The sequence below is a fragment of the Anolis sagrei genome, chromosome 1 (assembly GCF_037176765.1).
Source record: "Anolis sagrei isolate rAnoSag1 chromosome 1, rAnoSag1.mat, whole genome shotgun sequence".
Classification (NCBI taxonomy): Eukaryota; Metazoa; Chordata; class Lepidosauria; order Squamata; family Dactyloidae; genus Anolis; species Anolis sagrei.
Genome location: NC_090021.1, coordinates 194478881 through 194500401, shown reverse-complemented (window position 1 = coordinate 194500401; position 21521 = coordinate 194478881). Strand labels below are relative to the sequence as shown.

The window sequence follows — 21521 nt, the reverse complement described above, 5'->3', positions numbered from 1 at the left end:
CAATACTTGGAAGGATCCTGATAAGGGAAAGCTGGCATATTGATTGACTTCATTAATTGCCACCAGAGTTGGTGGATATTGTTGATCAGATCTTACTGTTCTGTGGATGCATATAATAGAGGAAACAGACCCACAGTTAAGTTGGGTCCGAACTGCATAATATTTTGTAAGCCAAACTCATGACTATTTTCACTTTCATGCAGAAGACACCATTAATGATACTGCTCCACTATAAAATGTATTGTTAGTGTGTCATCAGTGATGGAAGGCCACTTGGTCTTCAGTGACTTTCTCCCATTTCCTTGGGAAACACTCCCTGTAGCTTCAATGATAACTTCTTAAAGATGATGGTTCAGTCATTCAACTCCTAGCTATATGTTTTGTATCTACATAATTTACCAAATCTTTACTGATATACCAAGTCTTTTTTAAAATCTGTAAGCATTTAAAAAAATAATAATGCTGTTAACTTCTCACTTCCATTGTGATTTGCTTTTGTTAATCGCATTATGCTATTTATACTGGTTTGTACTTTGGTGTCAATCACTTTTTTGGACCAAAAGGTAGCATATAACAAATGCAATCTTATATATTCCTGGGTCCCACAGTGGAATTATTCCAGAAAAAAAGCCTAACAGTTCAGTCGTATCTGAGTTTAGTAAAGTAAAGGTAAAGGTTTCCCCTGAGATTAGGTCTAGTCATGTCCAGCTCTGGAGAGTGGTGCTCATCTCCATTTCTAAGCCGAAGAGCCAGCGTTGTTCGTATACACTTCCAAGGTCATGTGGCCAACATGACTGCATGGGCCACCGTTACCTTCCTTCAGAAGTGGTACCTATTGACCTACTTACATTTGTATGTTTTCGAACTGCTAGGTTGGCAGAAGCTGAGACTAACAGCGGGAGCTCACCAGCCTTTTGGTCAGCAAGTTCTGCAGTTTAACTTGCTGCGCCACCAGGGGGTCCAAATCTGAGGAAGTGGGCAGATAAACATACATGAGATACCAGTCTATTGGTGGTTGTCTATGAGCCGTTGGCTGCCAGTTCATGGTGAGCTTCCAGGAAAGATAAAGAGCAGTTGTAGTCAATGGGCACAAATATTGTACTGATCTCTTGTCATGTTAGGGGGAAAATATGTCAGTTTCCCTCACCAAACAGCATGGGAAGCATGGTGACAAAGGACTTTTTCTTTCCTGCATTCCCTAGCCCTCTCTGATGCCCAAAAATCTGCTTCAAAAGGAGGTGAATAGGTGGGAACTACCCCTTCTTCATTGCTCTGGACAGATGCAATTCCATTGGCGGAATAACAGTATTGGGTCCAAGCCTAAATTTATTATTTATCATGAATTAGATATAGCATTCATTCCTCATGTTATCTCTACATTAGTTTATGAATGAAAGAAAGGAAATATTTTTCTGTCAAAAATGTAAAATAATTCCTCTGAGCTGCTCATTTGAATATATTATAATTTTTGCAAAATTATGGGTGGAATTTACGGGCAGTAGAAAGACATTGCCACTTACTTCCTAAGAAATCAGTGTAGCCACACAGTGCTGTGAAAGTATGTCTTTGTTGCATTACAATGATTTTATAAGACAGCCTATCCTAAAAAGCTGGAACTTCTCTTAAAAGTTAAGAGGTCTACACTATTATAAGAGTAATTAATAATATTTGCTGTCATGTGTGTGATATTGGATATTATTGCAGCATGCCAGACAGGACAAGATATCTAGTAGGTTTTTGTGAACTCTTCCACAGGCACACATTTCTTTTTTGTCTCACTAAAGAGTAGCCAGCTGTTTTCCTTCTAGAAGCAGCAACCCCAGCCAAATGCTAGCAGCTCAGCCTTTCTGCTGAATGACTTTTGTATGCATTTCTTGGGACCTTGTCACACAAAAGTGTTGTGTAATACAATTGTGAGGAATTGGCAGAACCACCCCTGAGTATTCCTTGCCTAAGAAAAGGGGTTGCTATACCTCTTCAGACAAACTAAAGGCACGCACACACTGTATTAGTCTAGTCTTTGTCTGGATCTTATCAAGTGACATAATAGCTTTGAAGTCAATTGGGAATTTGATTCTGTTCCCATTTGAAATAATTTGTTTATTACTTACCCCCACCGCACTCACCCCCACCGCATCCCACTTTGATTTGAGATTTCTCAGAAGAGGAGAAAGTCTCATCCTGGTATTTATTTATTTACAGTATTTATATCCCACCCTTTTTACCCCGAAGGGGGACTCAGAGCAGCCTTACAATAGGCAACATAAGACATCAAACAGACGTATGGTAAAATGAACAGATGCATTAAAACATAAGATTAAAAAAACATAAAATATTAAAACTAATTATTAGCAAAACCCACATAATCTGACATCTTTGTCAAAAAGCCATTCCAGTCATGATTGCACATATTCCATCTTCCCTTATTGCACTGCATTGCTATCAAAAAGCTTGGTCTCACAGCCATGTCTTCAGTTTCTTTCTGAAGGTCAGGAGGGAGGGTCTAATTTCTTTGAGAAGGGAGTTCCATAGCTGAGGGGCCACCACCAAGAAGGACCTGTCCTTTGTTCCCACCAACCACACCTGCGAAGGAGGTGGGACTGAGAGCAGGGCCTCCCCAAATGATCTTAAACACCAAGGTGGGTCATAGAGGGAGATACATGCAGACAGGTAAGCTAAGCAACCGTTTATGGCTTTATACGCTCAACCCAGCACTTTGAATTGTGTTTGGTAGCAGGCTACTTATGCTGTCATTTAGGGGGTACAGTGTTAGTACAGTGTGGGTAACTCTTTCTTGGGGATTCCCAATAGGGCAGTGGTTCCCAACCTTTTTTGACCAGGGCCCACTTGACCAGGGCCCACTTTGACCAGGAACCAGGACTGTAGCCGGGATTTAGGGATTCTACCCCCGCCCCCCGCCCCCGAAATCTGGTTTACTCATGAATTTTAACAGATTAACCAATTTATGAGTAAACCAGGTTTATTTTTTAACCTGATACATTTCAGGGCAGGGTTAAACTCCCCCCACCCCCAGCTACGGCCCTGCCAGGGACCACTTGACTGGGGACCACTTTGACCAGAGACCAAGTTTCAACATTAGTACCAAAAGGGATGGGGCTGGTCAGCTCTTCAAAAAGGAGAAGAAATAAAATAAAATAAATAAAATAAAATAAAATAAAAAAGAGGAAGGAGTTTCACGAACCAGGGCCCACAGCTGGGCCGCGGCCCACAGATTGAGAACCACTGCAATAGGGAAATCCCAGACTCCATCCAGTGAATGGTCTGGGATCACATTGAGATGTCTATTCTCTCTCATGGGCTTTTACCATTATTTTTCTGTGATTATAACAATCTCTTAATATTTATAGTACTTAATAATTAAGCATGGTATCCACATGAAAAGCCCCCCCCCACCTCCACACACAACCTTTTTTTTTTTTGCTATTATTTTTATTGATAGAAAAGAAAAACCACAATAAATACACACCCAAATATTTTGAAAGAAAGATATGACCTTGTCCTTTCTACTTGACCCCTTTTTCTATTATCAAAGTTGTAGGGTTAAATGAGAATTTTAGTTCAGTTTGGTTTGATCAAAATTTCCTAGGAATCAAATGTGGAAATAAAACAAATAAAATTGACAGTTCTGGCCATCCTGAGTTTGCAGTGCATTTGAAATGCCATACAACTCCCACGTGTGAGAAACAACCCCTGGCCCAAGCAGAGTGCTACCCCAATGAAGGTAGTTGGTAGAGATCCATACATTGATGTGCATTCATCAACTCTTCCCGCACATGCTGAGGAGCACATCAGAACTGTATTGGGCAGTGTGGTTGTCAGTGTGATAACAAAGGTATGGGGCTAAATCTTGTGACCTCACAATACTGTCTCACCTCTGCAGTCTTCGACTTTGTGAATCGCTCTTCTTTCACTATGGGCCCCCTCACATTGTACAATTAACTGGCATGGAGACTTCATATAGAATTCTGGGGTTTGTAGTTCAGCCCTGATGTGTTCCCTGGCTGAGAACTTTAAAGGCTTCTCCCTAAAGTACAAATCCCAGGTTTCCATAGGATGGAACCTTGACTGCTTTGTGTGTGTGTGTCAGGAATGACTTGAGAAACTGCAAGTCGCTTCTGGTATGAGACAATTGGCCGTCTGCAAGGACATTGCCTAGGGGACGCCTGGATGTTTTATCATCCTGTGGGAGGCTTCTCTTGTGTCTCCGCATGAGAAGCTGGAGCTGACAGACAGGAGCTCACACTGCTCTCCAGATTCGAATCGCCGACTTTTTGGTCAGCAGTTCTTCTGGCACAAGGGTTTAGCCCATTGCGGCACCATGGGCTCCTACCTTGACTTCCACACTATTAGAGTGTTATGGTCCCTCTTAACCTTGACTGCTGAAGTAGGACCATAACACTCTGATGGTGTTGAAGGCCCCCATTAGGATCCTTCCCGCTGTTGTTTTTCATTTTACACATTCATTGTAGAGTTTTGCATGTGGGCAAAGGTAGTGCTGTGATTTTGTCCTTTGTTTTGACAAGGTCCACCTTCAGTGCTCCTTCGCCAAACAGCAAGGTCCAAAGGTCAGTGCTCTTCATAATGCACACTGTCTTTTTGCCTGCTAGTGAATCTAAGTCTCCTTCTCCTCCTCCTCAAAAATTGGCAAAAGCTTAAAACTGTTGGCACTTTCTAGCAGAACTCTGAATGCTTCTTCACTATTTTATTATATCTTTTTTCCGAAATTGACCAAAGTCCAAAAAGGATCCCCTAAAATAACATCATGGTGGCCGCTAGCCAGTCAGTAGGGAACAGGGGAATAACATAATAGAAGCGGAAAGTGATCATTTCTCATTATATTTCAAGTAAATGACAATTTCCGGTCCTCAAGGGCAAACCTCTTCTGAACAAATCTTGCCAAGAAATCCCTGTGATAGGCTTGCAATGGGTTGGAAATGAAGGCATGCCACAACAACAATAAAATGTCATTAGTAATTGCTATATCACATCTAAGCACCCTATACCTCCATTAGCCTCAAAAATAATGTTATTAGTACAATAACTGCCTGTAACACATTACTTCCAAAGCTCTGCTTTTGAGTGCCATTAGTTAAAGGGGGTCAATTCCCCTCAATATAATTTCCTTCCAGAACTGAATATTTTCCTTTGACTGTTAGCTAATTTAAATCTTTGGTTGTTGTAAGTTTTCCGGGCTGTACGGCCCTGTTCCAGAAGCATTATCTCCTGACATTTTGCCTGCATCAATAACAGGCATCCTCAGAGGTTGTAAGGTCTGTTGAAAACTAGGAAAATGGGATTTATAACACCTCAAAACCGCTGAGGATGCCTGCCATAGATGCAGGTAAAATGTAAGGAGATAATGCTTCTGGAATGTGGCCAGACAGCCCAGAAAACTCAAAACAACCCAGTGATTCCGGTTATGAAAACATTCGACAAAAATTTAGATCTATTAAAGGGGGGAAACATACCGGTGTTAACCTAAATTCTGCTTCAGAAAGAAGGCCTAATATTTAGCCCCATTAGTTTCCTGGCTTTAAAAAATTGCCTACTTGAACCTCTACGTCAAGCTCCCTAACTTTAGGCCGTCAGTGCATTATTATTCCACTTTAATTTCATGACAACATCATGTGGAACCCTGGGTTTTGCAGTTTAGAGAGGGGCATTTTAAATTCTCAGCCAAAGAGCTATTGTGCCTCACCAAAGAACAAACACAAGAAATCCACAGGATGTTGCCATCACAGTTGAGGCCCTTTAGTATCTGTTAGCTGGCTGTATAGCCACTTATTTGGGAATGAAGTGTGTCAAGACACTTAGTGTAATGTAGTGCTGGATTAGAATCAGGAAGCCATAGCTTCATACTTGTATTCAGTCATCAAGTTCACTGGGAGATCATGGGACAATAACCATCTCTCAGTGGAACTCACCTTATACAGGGTACAATGAGGATCGAAGGGGGTGGGAGAGATTCTTTGCTTATGCTATGTATTCAGTACATATATTCTCTCTTAGCCAAATGTATTTATTTAAAGCTTTTAAAAATCCCACCTTTTGCAAAAAACCTCATTGCGGTTTAAAATTAAGGAGCTCTAAATCCACAAAAACAAGACAAACTAACAAATAAAAAATGGCTGCAGTCCTCTACTTGCCTCTTTTGAGTATGCAGACTGTGCCCTATTTTTGAGTATAGGACTGTCCTACGATACAGAAACAAAGCAACAAAATGTTACCTGATCTGGATGAGTGGAAATCCAAAACAGTTGGTCCTTGATTTCCACAGATTCCGCATCTTCAGATTTCACCATACACGGATTAAAAGAATTCCTAACCACCCCTTAACTCAGCAAAGTTGTTGTGCAGGGAGGAACTAAATATTTTAAATGCAGTTTTGGAAATATAGCTTACCCCTGGATAACTCCAAGATAGTTCCATCCATGGGATAATACAGAGCTCATGGACAAATGTGGGAGGAGAGAAGAAGCAAATACCACCAACATTAAAGTGATGGTCCTCCGCCATCAACTCTGCTGGACCGGCCACATTGTCTGGATGCCCGACCACCGTCTCCCAAAGCAGTTGCTCTACTCTGAACTCAGGAATGGAAAAAAGAATGTTGGTGGACAGGAAAAGAGATTTAAAGATGGGCTCAAAGCAAACCTTAAAAACTCTGGCATAGACACTGAGAACTGGGAAGCCCTGGCCCTTGAGCACTCCAGCTGGAGGTCAGCTGTGACCAGCAGTGCTGTAGAATTTGAAAAGGCACGAATGGAGGACGAAAGAGAGAAACGTGCCAAGAAGAAGGCTCATCAAGCCAACCCCAACCGGGACTGCCTTCCACCTGGAAACCAATGCCCTCACTGCGGGAGAAGATGCAGATCAAGAATAGGGCTCCAGAGTCACCTACGGACCCACCGCCAGTACACTGATCATGGAAGACTATCCTACTCGGACAATGAGGGATTGCCTAGGTATGTAACGTACATCTTGTAAGGATCGTGTGATTCCTAGGGCCGATATTAAATGTTTTGCTCCATGTCTCAACTTTGAGCTCCATGATCCCTTTATCCATAAGGAAAAAATGTGGATATGGTGGATGAAATTTGCAATGCTATTATGCACAGTTTACAAATTGTATTTTAGAACATTGGCAGAATTTTTCATGGCTGGACCTCTGTATCAATGGATCCAACTATTCATGGCTTGAAAATACTTTTGAAAATCTTGCTTTTGCCATTTTGTGTGAGGGAGATTATTTTACTAGGCCACTGTATATGTTGGGACTGGAGCATGCATGGATTTAGGTATTCACGGGGGTCCTGGAACCAAACCCCCAGCAGATACCAATTGCCCACTGTATTTCGTTTTATCTGTGTTGTTTATTCGTTCAGTCACTTCTGACTCTTTGTGACCTCATGGACCAGCCCACGCCAGAGCTCCCTATCGGCTGTGGCCACCCCTTCAAGATCAAGCCAGTCACTTCAAGAATAACATCCATCCATCTTGCCCTTGGTCGGCCCTTCTTCCTTTTTCCTTCTATTTTTCCCAGCATCATTGTCTCCTCCAAGTACTTCATCTTTGCCTCTAATGTCCTTCCCTACAGTGAGCAGTCGGGTTTTATTTCCTGGAATATGGACTGGTTGGATCTTCTTGCGGTCCAAGGCACTCTCAGAATTTTCCTCCAATACTGCAGTTCAAAAGTGTCCATCTTCGCTCAGCCTTCCCTATGGTCCAGGTCTCGCATCCATAGGTTACTACTGGGAATACCATTGCTTTAACTATGTGGATCTTTTTTATCTAAAGTCTTTGGATCACTTAAGATTTCTTGGTGACACATTAGGTAAAAAAGAGGAATATTTTAGCTTCAAACACTTTAACCAGAAGGGTTCAAAAGTTGGCTTTATGCTTCTTTTTGAAAACAATAAAGTGAAAAAAAATTCCTGACAAACTCTTGATCCAAATTTAGTGGGGTTGCAAACTAAAGCCAGTAAGAAAAAAGAAAAGTTCCCAGATGGTGGAATAGCAAGTCCAAATTCCTTACCTAATAACTTCTTAAACTTTTGTTCTGTGTGTGTGTTTGTTCTCTCCTCCCACAGAACATGAATTGTGATCTATTGGTGTGTGTATATATGAAATACCTATTTTTTAAATGTCATCCCAACAGTGTTTTCAAATGAACTTGTTTGAAAGAGAAGTGAGAGAACTGAATTCAGAGATTCTTTTCCATGTAACATGGACACTGTATTAATTGCATTTTGCTTTCTTCTCGGTGAATTGTATTTTAGGAACCAGGCTATGGCCTCGTTGATGTAATATTGCCTATTTTCACTTCCATTGTCTCAGTCATAATTTTGCAATAAAGAAAGCTGCTTGGAATTAACGCGCTTTCTGCAAAGCAATGGGCAAAAACAGCAGAGTTGCAGCAAACAAGGCACTTTAACATCTGAAAGAAGTGCTAACATTTTATTTACATTTAAATTAAAATGGAAACTTATTTGTGTGTTATGTGTCTGAAAGGTGTGTGGCACATCTGCAGTGGCCTATTGTTTATTCATGCTGTAAATCCTTTGAAATGTGCTAAAATGCTTCCCACTCATTATAAAAATCCTGCCACCCATGGATTAGGACTTTGATGTCACCAATCCTGCTTCAAAGGGTTCTTTCAATGCTATTAATCACAGTTTAGCCTCTGAAGATATGTAGCCAGAGAAAACATTTGGACATCTTGTGCTCCACTCACTACTTAAAAACTTTGAAATGTATCTGGAATGGCTTGCACATGCACAGGCCGCATCATTTCCTTTCTTCCTCTCAAAGGTTTTTTTTTAATCCTCTTTTTTGGAAAAAAAATCTTTGTCTGCAAAAGGAAAAAACAGAAAAAGCCCCAAATTATTGGTAATGAATAGTTTTCCACTCAGTCAATTCCCAGGATCTAAATATATGGGGTACAATCCAACAAAAAAGAGCAGTTTTCAGGCTCTTAGGGTGCAACAGAAGGGTCAACATGTGTTTCACCTTCCCTTGGAAACCAGTGGTATTTCGACATGATCAATTTGGGTTGGATCATGTCCATTGTTTTTGATGAGTTAATCTGGGTCATCTTTTATACCAAGGCACAAGGAGGGTTAGAGGGTTCAACCCCCTGTGGCTTAATCTACAGTTGTTGACTTCCTAACAATGAAACGTTGGGTGCTCTTCAACTGTGAATGGCTCCTTCATTGTGACACTCTCTAATCTGCATGATATAGATTCTACATCAGAAACCGGAAAGTGACAAGAAGTTAACAATTCTTTTATAATGTTGCTATAATGCACCAATCTCTGATCTGTATGCATATTAGTATTCCGGAAAATTCATACCCATAACTAATTGTGCATGTGAGTGCCTTTTATCAGCAGTTCATTAACTCGGCTTCTTGGTGTTTTCTCAAATTCCTCTCATATTCCTCAAACATTTCCATCTGTGTGTGTTGTTGTGTAGTGTGTGCATATATGAGAAGCTGCCTATTTGTAATAGTTGTCTCATTGGAAAGGGATCTACTTCAAACACCTATGTTACAGTTTAATAAGCACACAAGGGTTTTTTTTACAATAGACTGCAGGGGTACAACTCTTTCACTTTTTAATGTGTAATTTTAATTGGTGACTGATGTATACAGGATGTGGACTGTGGAAAAAAATCTAGAGAAACATACTATGTGTGTGTATAGACATACGAGGCTGGGTCAAAAGGTTTTGCCTCCCGTGTAATATTTATTTATTTATTTACGAAATTTATATGCCGCCCTTCTCACCCCGAAGGGGATGCAGAGCGGCTTACAAGATATATATACATACAATATAATATATTATTAGCATAGTACAATATCGGTATTATTTATTTATTTACTGTATTTGTATACCACTCTTCTCAGCCCTCAATATTACTATATTGTACTATAACATTATATTAGTAATATTAGTAATATTTTATATTACATGTAATTAGTAATAATACACGTAATATAAAAATATAATTATAATATCATATTATTATTAGTAGTATTATATTGTATTACATTAATAAAAACATTATAAATGAACTTATAACAGTAGAAGTTGCTACAGATCACGCAAAGCTACCATTCAACATAGTCACCATCAGTTTGTATACATTTGCGTTATCATTCAACCCATGCATCAAAACCATTTTGGAAAATTTCAGGGTTTTGCTTTGTGATCCATGATTTTAAAGCTGTTTTAACATCATTCAAGTCATTCACTCTGAAACCACGTTGATTGTCTTTTTAGACCTCTGAAAGAAACCTTAAACAAATCTGCAGATGTCAAATTTTTCACAGCCTGATTACAGCTAGGCACCCACATTCACAGATTTGACATTTGCAGATTTGCTTAAGATGTTCTCCCTAGAAATCTCTTGGTCCTCTAATGCAACTCTATGGTTAACTTTCAACAGATGACTTAGGATCCAGCTACACTGCAGAATTCCATTGCAGTTTGATGCAACTTTAACTGCCATGGTTTGATGCTTTGGATCATGGGAGCTGTAGTTTGGTGCTAGACCAGCACTCCGCCAGAGCAGGCTGAAAACGTTTTCAGAGAAATGGATTAATTTGCAATTTTTCCACTTTTGCGGGCTCCTATGCCCCTAACTCCAGTGAGTATGGAGGGCTGACTAATTATTTCTTTCTCTCAATGTTTTTGTCTCTCAACAGGTAACTTGGCTCAATCAAGAGCCAGAGTAACAGCGGCATCCCGGTCTTTGCCTCCGCAGCTCAGTGCTGGTCGTATCAAGGTCAGTTCGTGCTGATGCCTCCGCTTGTGCATTTGAAAAGAGATTGGTAACATATTGCAGCTTTGCTAGATCCTTAACTCATGCAAGGCCACTTGGTTTGCATTAGCTGGGTATCAAGAGTTTGTTTGACTGATTTTACAGTGCAACAGCTATTATCCAGATGTGATTTGCAAACTATGAAAATATACATTTTATTCAAACTAGGAAAGGATGAGATGTTTTCATTTTAGTTCTCTTTTATTTCTACCCTGGAACTGTTCATTCATAAGATCTGAACGACCAATGCAAATTTTTCCAAAATCCAAAACAAGAACAATGATAATTGTAATAATTGTAATTGGGGAAGGGTGTCTTTTGAGCATCATAATCTTTTTTCTCCTGCTACCTTGTTTTTGTCTTGTCTCCTTTTTTATGGCATACTGGATAAATTCCCTCTTGAGAATGATGTGCCAGTCAAAAAATGCAGGCCTTTCATTCCACCATCCCTCTGTCCACAAAAATGTTATTTTACACCAAAATGTGTAGGGTGGGAAAGCATTTTTCTCAAAAGTTATCACATTCAAGTTTTGCCATTATGTTTATTTACAATAAAAATAATAAAAACATACATTACTTACATTTCTATTGAAAAGAGGATTTTATTACACTTATGAAAACTCTATTTCTCATCTGCCAATGTACTGGATGATATGAAGGAGGAGGGAAGATAGCTACCATGTGTACTTTAGACTCTGAGTTTACTAAAACTATTATTTTCACCCTTAGAAAAACCATGCTATTTTCCCCACTTTCCCTGAAAATATTTCTTTGATATAGACACCCAAACCTATAGATATAAATCAGAGTTTGGGAGTAATGAGCTACAAACAGTGAAGCATGGGATGGCTGTGAGAACAGTTGTGCCTCGGTCTGTTCAGATAAGTCCTAAAGTTGGGAGTTTATCCTCAACATTGGTCAATCCAAGGCAAAGCTGTGTTAAGGTGGCCTTGCCTTTCATTACTCCAAATCAGCTCTGTGCAGCATTTGGCTACCATGGAGCTAATCCAGGGCCCACCAGACCTAAGATGCTCTGGACCTTATGTGCACACATGCGGAGATCCCAATGTACACACAAGCAGATTTATTATCTCTTCAACCAACTATTAATTTAAACTCTGTTTAATATTATAAGAAACAAAAGAATGATTACAGACAGTTTGAGTTGCTTTCCAATTGTGCTTCCCTTTAGCCCAAGAAGCTGTTTCTGGCTTTTAAAACATGTGCACTGGAGCATTCCACATAGGGGGATATACAGTCATGCGAAGGTCCATGCTTTTTGGGCAGAATTGGGTTTTAAGCACACCTTTTAAACACATGCTTTTCAGCTGTTAGCCTGATTCTGCCCACACTTTCCTCTAACATCATTTAGCCGCAACCCCCCCCCCCCCCCACACACACACCTTTATCCCGGTTGCTTCCAAGTTTTACTGCATGTGTAAAAGGGTCCTGGGAAGCAGCTGACTGATATTATCACCCTCTTCTGTAAGTAACTTTTGATGTGTGGAGAAATTACAACAGGATCTCTACTTCTGGCTGTCCTACAAGTAATAGCTTATGGAAAGTGATGGAAATTTTTATTTTCAAACAACGGGTTTAAGAGAATTTTAATAGGAAATTCAACCGGACATTTTCAAGTTTTCTCTTTTTCTTATAAATCCCAAACGTCCTTCTCCCACCCTTCAAAAAAGTTATAGAAAATTATGGGAAAGTAACAAGGCTTGATATGTCAGGGAGCTTTGTTAATGGGGATATAGGAGAGGTAATGTTTGCCTATTTCCTTCTCTGCACTCCATAGCTCTTTTCACACTGTTGTAGAGTAGGGCTTCTTAAACGCTTTCCACTTGTGACCCCTTTCTGCCTCAGAAATGTTTACATGACCCTTTTCGGCAAGTATATAGGTATATAAAATAGGTACAACAATCAAACATTTACTGATAAGGCTGATTTTCCTTTTTGTGGAGTACAGCTGAAGCATTTTCTGCAGCATCTACTGTAAACACTGCATGTTGTTGCTAAAAGATTTGTGTAAATGGATGGCATTCAGAAATCTTATACTGTTGCCAAAATTTTCATTGAATCAAGGGGAATTCATTTGAGGTTGGCATCCCATGTTTAAGAAGCAATTGTTTCTAGAGGTGCCCCAACCCCCCTGCAAGTGGGGGCTGGGGTGCAGTTGAAATCGTGTAATATCTTCTCCATTATCTTCACTGGATCAAAAGCCCTTTGGAAAATGGATTTAGCTGTATTGTAAAGAAGGGGCTATGCTGGTCAATGACCAAAATAAATATTTTGATTTGATTTGAAGAAGGGGAGCCAGGAAGATAGTTTCACCATGTCTCCTTGGTCATCAGTTGGGAGCCACTCTCCACAGCAACAATATAGTAATGTATAATACTAATATTATGCTGTGCTAATAATATAATATATTGTATTTACATATAATGTTGATAATATTATAATGTAATACAATTTAATAGTACTATTAATAATATTATATAATAATTATATAGTATATATATTACATGTATTATTACTAATAATATTCCTGTATAGTGGTATAGTACAATATACTTTGGCCACATCATGAGAAGAAAGGAAAGCTTAGAGAAGACAATTATTCTGGGGGAAATGGAAGGAAAAAGGAAGAGGGGCCGAACAAGGGCAGAATGGATGGATGGATGGATGGCATCCTTGAAGTGGCTCGATTGACCCTGAAGGAGCTGGGGGTGGTGATGGCCGACAGGGAGCTCTGGCGTGGGCTGGTCCATGAGGTCACGAAGAGTCGAAAACAACTGAACGAATGAACAACAACAATATGTTAGTAATATATAATACTAATATTGTGCTATGCTAATAATTATAATATATTGTATGTACATATAATATTGATCATAATATTATAATACAATATAATACTAATAATACAATATAATAATATGATAATGATATATTTTATATTACCTGTAATATTACTAATAATATTGCATTATAGTGGTATAGTACAATATAGTAATATGTAATACTAATATTGTGTTATGCTAATCTATATAAATAAAAATGTAATGTTCATTTGTGGGATTAACATAACTCAAAAAACTCTGGATAAATTGACACCAAATTTGGACACAATACACCCATTGGGCCAACGAGTGACCATCACTCATAAAAGCACTGAAAAACACAGCAGAAGAAACTTTAAAAGCCAAAAACTAAAAAAAAAAATACATTACAACGCATGTGCAAAACCATATATATATATACACACACACACACACACACACATATATATATACATATACACAAATATATACACATATATACACACACAAAACACATATACACACACTGGGCCACAGCAACGCGTGGCAGGTGACGGCTAGTAATATAATATATTGTATGTATGCATATATTGTAAACCACTCTGAGTCCCCTTTGGGGTGATAAACGTCATAAATAAATAAATAAATAAATAAATATTAAATGCATAGTGAGAAGTGAGAAATAATGAGAGAGAATATAAAGAAAGGGTGGGAAAGTATTCTTCCTATTCATTGGATAATTGGAGGGTTTCAGGCATTTGGGCAGAAAAGGGTATGACAGACTGATGTTCTTCACAGTAATATTATTAGGAATAATTCTGTTAAGAACATCAGCATCTCAAATCCTTCCTTCCCAAGATACCAGTAAGAAGCATTCGGCCTTAGAATTCCTTTCCCCTTTCTCTCCTGGAGAGAAAATTAGCTAGCAAGGTGAAGAATTTCTGCCTGCTAAGACAGTTCAGAAATTCCTTCTTTACATCCTTCCCTGTGGACATGCCTGCGATTCTAAGCAGAAGATTAATATTTGCTTGGTCACGTGACCTAACAAAATGTTTGAAGTTATCTGTGCTGATACAGCACTTTCTTCTTGTGCTACATACGGTTTTCCTTCCTCTATTCCCCCCCCCCCCCCATTTTAAAAGTTTTCATTTCATTTATTCGTCTGGAGTGCATTTTAATATCCCTTTCCTAGTTTGGGCAAAAACCCGCAGCTATTGTGGATTAGTAAAGCATAGCTTTCTGTTTTTTGACTCCTTCTCCCCACCTCTCTGTCTGATCTCCAAATCCACTCCCCACAGCACCCCAGTCCCTCCATGTCTGCTCTAATGCTGCTTAGCCCTTCTTTCTTCTCCTTTCTCTTTTACATGCAGTCTCCTAAGTACCTCCTCAAGGTAAGGCAAAGAATTACGATCCTGAGAACAGCAGTCTTTTTCCGCCTCTGTTTTGCAGCCCCTTTGAAAATATCAGCCTTGATCAGACCGAGGTTTAGGAAGCACTGCAGGATTTGGAGGCCGCTGCGTAGTAGATCACAGGTGCTGAAAGGCACTCTTCTCTGGTTGCAGTGCTCTTAGGATAATACACAAATGCCACCTGTTCGCAGCAGATGGTAAACTGCCCCACTCTGTGTGTGTGCATGAAAGAGAGGGAGAGAGAGTGAAAATGTTTCGAATGTGCTATGTGAACAGGGCAGATTGTTTTCTTTAATTTTGCTGAACTGTGTGATGCGACAAAACAAAGCTGCTTTTGATTGCTAACAAGGCGGATTTTTCAAAGTTCACAAAGTCAATTTATATACACACACACATATAAAGAACAGCTGTAGCAAGAACATAATTAAGACATGTAATGAACAAGATGTTTGCTACCCTTTCTGTGTGCTAAAACACTACAAAGAGGGTTTTTTTTAAAAAAATCTTAAGCAGTTACAGTTTGGCAGCGTGAACCAACTAGTGACATGGAGTGATAAATAAAGTGGGAAGTGCTTTTTGTGCTCATTGACAAGGGTGACAAAGTGAGGGTACCGACATCTATTTTTTATGGTGCAAGCAAATGCTGCCGTGTGGGTTGACAATACTACGGTTAGATGGATTTGTAGTTGGTTGAGCAACCAAACCCAAAGGGTGCTCACTAATGATGCCTCTTCATCCTGGAAAGAAGGGACTAGTGGGTTTCTGCTGGCTTCTGTCCTGGGCCCAGTACTATTCAGCAACAATGACTTGGATGAAGGTTTAGAAGGCATGGATATCAAGTTTGCCGATGATACCAATTTGGAACAGATAGGAAATACCTCTGTAGATAAGATCAGAATCCAAAATGACTGTAACAGATTAGAGAGCTGGGCCAAAACTAACAAACTGAATTTCAACAGAGAGAAATGTGTAGCACTACACTTTTGCAATAAAAATGAGGTGCAAAGATATTGAGTGGGAGACACCTGACATGAAAACAGTCCATGTGAAAGGGATCTAGGAGTCTTAGTAGACCACAAGCTGAGCATGAATCAACAGTGTGATGCAGTAGCTAAAACACCAATGGGATTTTGGGCTGCATCAGAAGAAGTATAGTGTCTAGATCAGTGGTTCTCAACCTGTGGGTCCCCAGATGTTTTGGCCTTCAACTCCCAGAAATTCTAACAGATGGTAAACTGGCTGGGATTTCTAGGAGTTTTAGTCCAAAACACCTGGGGACCCACAGATTGACAACCACTGGCCTAGATCAAAGGAAGTAATGGTTGCCCTCTAGTCTGTTTTGGTTAGACCTCACTTGGAATACTGTATCCAGTTCTGGGCACTACAATTTAAGAGCAATATTGGCAAGCTGGAAGGTGTCCAGAGGAGGGCAACCCAAATGATCAAAGGAAACAAGCTCTGTGAGGAATAGCTGAGGGAGCTGAGTATGTTTAGCTTGGAGAAAATAAGGCTGAGAGGGGGCCTGATAACCATACTTAAATATGTGAAAGGATGTCATATTGAGAAGGGGGCTTTTTTTTCTGCTGCTCTGGAAATTAGGACACCAAGCAATGGATTCAAATTGCAGGAAAAAATATTCCACCTAAACACTAGGAAGAACGTCCTGACAGTACGAGCTGTTTGGCAGTGGATTATGCTGCCTTGCAGGGTGGTTTTAAGTAGAGGCTGGATGGTCATAGGTGGGGGATGATTTGATAGTGTTTTCCTGCATGACAAGGGGTTGGGCTGGATGGCCCTTGGTCTCTTCCAACTATGATTGTATTATTCTACTGTGGCTTCTTCTGTGCAGCATGTGCAGTCAGGGACATGTGGGTAGTGGTAGCATCCTTTTAAATTGGGCTACAGGTTATGTAGTAGCCCATTATCCACTCTGGCTGATGTTCAGGTTTTGAGTTAGTGGAGGTTGGTTCATTCAAGCAAATGAAGCACTGCCTCATTCCCAGTTACCCCCCCCCCCCAACTCCTCCCTGCCTCTTTACTTGAGGTTAAAATTCACCAGGACTCTGCTTATGCTTTGGAAGAGAGTTATTTTCTTCTGCTTCCTAGCTAAATTGTGGAGTGAATGAATGGTTGGAGGCAACCCATGAACTCATGCATGCCTGTATCTGTGTGGACCCTGTTTTATACCATCACTGGTTGTCATTCCTTCCAACTTCCCAACTGTAAAGCCTCTGGTTTGAACATGGTTGTTTTTGTTGCCAAAACAATGCTATTCATTCACCAGAAAAGAACTGCTTGCAAACATTACTTTCTTGAATTACGACTCTCAAAGAAGGCCAGACAGTTGTCCAAAAAACCCAAAACAAAACCCAAGAACATTTTTTCCCAGCTCTGCAAGAAATGGGAGACTGGGAGTGCTCTAGGGTTTGGAGAAATGCCAAAGATACTTTAGGAATGCACAAGCCTTTTCACACTGAGCCATAGTGCCTACTTTTCTGACTGCTTGTCTGGAATCCTAAAGAGAAACATTGCCAGGTAGGTCTTACTGTACTTTCAAAAGGACTTCAGTTTGTGAACATTGTTGAGTTCCCAAGATGAGGACATGCCATAACAGATGGAAGAAATAGCCCTGAGAATGTCTCTCTGCATCTAGGCCATGTCATAGGGTGCTCTATAGAATGAATACAGTTTGACACTACTCAGTGCTGTAGAATCCTTGGAATTTATAGTTTGGTGATGTACCAGTTCTCCTTGGTAGAGAAAGCTAAAGACCATGTGAAATTACAACTTCCATGATTCCGTAGCACTGAGCTATGATAGTCAAAGTTGCATCAAATAGCATTAATTCTACACCCATGGTCACATATTTGGTACGATTAAGATGGTTCCTATTGGGCACAACAGAGAGAAATGGAATCAAGGAAGGTCATACATATCTTGACAGTTCCCAGCTGCACAATTCCACTCAGTATAAGAAAAGCCACTCTGTGTTCCCTGACTCTGCACTCATCTGCATCTATTTTATATGCCTAGCTTGGCCTCATGTGAGCCGCCGCGAGTCCCCATTGGGGGAGATGGTGGTGCAGTACAAATAAAGATGATTATGATGACGATGATGATGATGATGATGATGATGATTATTATTATTATTATTATTATTATTATAGCTGGGACTAACATCTGCCAAAGAGAATTATATGTCCAACCAGTGGAAGCAATCCACTGTAGAAGGATATAGGAAAGGGGCTTCTTGTCAATATCAGTGTCAATGTCAATATCAATGTCAATGACATCCTAGTTCTCGAATGGTACTTTCCTAGAGGCCTGCTTGCTTTTGATGTTTGTTTTGTTCTGCCACCATGTTAACATTTGTTTTTTTAGAAAAGCTTTTGCGACCGAATGATTTCATTCATACCTGTCTCTCTGTCCATGATTGCAGCCTGTTTTCACTTTTTAAGCATGCAAAGGGATATTAGAGAGTATTATTTATTTATTTATTTATTTATTTATTTACAACATTTATATGCCACCCTTCTCACCCCAAGGGGGTCTCAGAGTAACTGAAGGTGAATCTACTCTGTGGAATTAATGCTGTTTCGCAACACTTCAACTGCAATGGCTCAATGCTGTGGAATCTTGGGATTTGTATATTGGTTAGACAGCAGCACTCTTTGGCTGAAAATTTTGTAAAATGACAACTTTGAAACTGCATTAATTGTACAGTGTGGGTGCACCCTGAGAAAATGAAGTGGGTAGCATAAGATTTTGTAGATTGAGCCTACTTCCTCATAAGAATCTAAGGTGCTACAAGACCCCTTTGAATACTAATAACCCCAGACTAACACAGCTATAGCTTTAACTTTTTAAAAATATTCATTTTTTTTAAAAAAATATTACTTTGTTTAGTACATTTTTTGAAGATTTGCATTATTTTTATTATTTTAAATTTTCAAATGATTTTATTATATGCCACAAAGAGATGCTATGGTATGGAGTTACTTTGATAATTACTTTAATAAAATAATTTAAAATAAACTGAAGACTCAGAAAGGATATAGAAATGTTTAAAGATGGAGGAAAATGATGTTGGGAGATATATGTCCCTGTTTTTATATTTCCAGGTTGACACCATGGAGATTATGAGGCATCCTGAGGAAACCACAAACATGAAGAGGCAAACAGTGGCTTCCTATTTCAGGGTATACAATCTCAATTGTATGAATGGGCTGCAACTTTACATCAATGTCATATAGATGGTGTTGAACACACACCAGGCCTTGCACAATCGTATCGCATTCCAGCCTAAATAGATTATTCCTCTTAGACCTGTGGTTCCCAACCTTTGGTCCTGCAGGTTTTTTTGACTTCAATTCCCAGAAATCACAGCTGGTTTATCAGCTGTTAGGAATTGTGAGAGCTGAAGCCCAAAAATCCTGGAGGACCAAAGGTTGGGAACCACTGCCTTAGACGGATGAGGTAGGAATGAATGGACAGGTCAGGAAACGAATGACTTATTGAAGTTGAGGAAATGTGGGGCAGCCAAAAAGCAGCCAAAGTGGGCCTTGGCTACAGATGAGAGATCCTCAATAAATATTCTGCTAGATCCTGTTCTGCAGAAGAAAATTGAAAGAATAATCTTTAAAAGAGAACTTTTTCATGAAGCTTTTTATTCTCTGGGAGATGAGAATGGGGAAGTATAGGATTGATTTTAAAGGAGTCCATTAATTTACCTTGGACACCTGATTTTTACACTTTTATGCATCTATTCCTTTTAACTTATGTTCAGGCCTGTTAGATACTTCTTTTTAGATAGGATGAGACAGGTATGAGTAAAAGCGCTAGCATTTCATTCCATTAAAAGAAAATTGCTCTGTTCAGCTTGGTTTTATTTTGATTTTCTCTTTTTTAGTATTCACTGATGGATCTGTTGTCCAAAATGGTGGTTGGGCAGCCTCATTTTGTTCGCTGCATTAAGCCCAATGATGACCGGGAGGCACTGAAATTTTCTCAGGAAAGAGTTTTAGTGCAATTACGCTACACTGGTATACTTGAGACCATCAACATACGACGACAGGGCTATTCTCACCGCATTCACTTTGATGAGTTTGTGAAAAGGTAGGTCATTTTGTCTGGAAGTAAAAGACTGAGACTTCAAATACCATCCAGTAGAATTGCAATAAATATACATCCATAGACCCCAAGCCAAGTGCCAACTAGGTGAGATCCAGTGAATCAAAGAGCTGACTTTCCCATTGAATAAACTATATAGCTTTTCCAGCCTAAATCCAATGGTTAGTCCAATCAGAATATATCCATTTAATCCAGTGGTTCTCAACCTGGGGTCCCTAGATGTTTTTGGCCTACAAATCTCAGAAATCCCAGTCAGTTTATCAGCTTTTAGGATTTCTGGGAGTTGAAGGCCAAAAAAAAATCTGGGGGCCACAGGTTGAGAACCATTGGATTAAAAGGATCTATTCTGATTGGATGAACCATTGGCTTAGGCTGGAAAAGCTTCCTAGTTCCTTATGTTCTGCCATTTCAGGACACAGGTTGGCATTGCATATTTGAATCAATATGAATCCCCCATTTAAAGAAGGAACTTGCAGGGTGTAGAATAGATTTGGAAAAAGTAGAGGAAGAAATCCAAAATATTTTTTAAAGCGTTTATGAGAAAAGAAATTAGGGAAATTAGTAACCCAGTGTTGAGTAATGTATTAGAAGTATGGAACAAACACAGAAGAAAGTTAATAGCAGATGGTTCAACAACAACCCCAATTGTAATAGAAAAGAGATTTCCAAAAAAATTAAAAAACATAATGGATAAAAAGTTCAATCTTCATGTCAGGAGCAACTTGAGAAACTGCAATTCACTTCTGGTTTGAGAGAATTGACGGTCTGCAAGGATGTTGCCCATGGGATGCCCGGATGTTTTTAATGTTTTACCATCCTTGTGGGAGGCTTCTCTCATGTCCACGTATGGGGAGCTGGAGCTGACAGAGGGAGCTCATTCACACTCTCCCCGAATTCGAACCTGGGACCTATAGGTCTTCAGTCCTGCCAGCACAAGGGTTTAACCCATTGAGCCACGGGGGCGGGGACGGGGGCGGGGGGGGCAACATTAAGGGGAAAATTCTTTGACAAAATAGGGGATTGGATAAAGGTTGGCATGAAGAAGGGAATAATTATGGAAGAATTTAGGGAAATAAAATTGATGTGGTATCATTGCATACAATTAGGACAATGGTTCAAAAATTGGGTAAAAATAATAAAAATGGAAGTTGGCTTAAGCAATTCAAATGGAAGGGATATAGAGGAACATAAAATTTTGAAAGGAATAACTAGTAAAGTATAAAAGATAATAATTGAAATAAACACAGGAAAAATAAAGAATGACACCCTCAAGGAGATCTGGGATGAAAATAAATGAAAGGAGTGATTACAATT

The 21521-nt window shown here is 39.6% G+C and overlaps 1 protein-coding gene across 4 annotated transcripts in view; it reads left to right on the top strand.

Annotated features, from left to right (window-relative positions):
- MYO3B (myosin IIIB) overlaps window positions 1-21521 on the top strand; it is a 310362-nt gene that overhangs the window by 186995 nt on the left and 101846 nt on the right. For 3 of the 4 annotated variants that reach the window (XM_067471635.1, XM_060778850.2, XM_067471632.1), the window contains 4 exons: window positions 10731-10810; window positions 15039-15059; window positions 19199-19276; window positions 19987-20192. In XM_067471635.1, coding sequence (XP_067327736.1) covers window positions 10731-10810; window positions 15039-15059; window positions 19199-19276; window positions 19987-20192 — 385 coding nt within the window. The remainder of the gene's footprint in view (window positions 1-10730; window positions 10811-15038; window positions 15060-19198; window positions 19277-19986; window positions 20193-21521) is intronic. The other variant, XM_067471630.1, reaches the window with a different exon arrangement.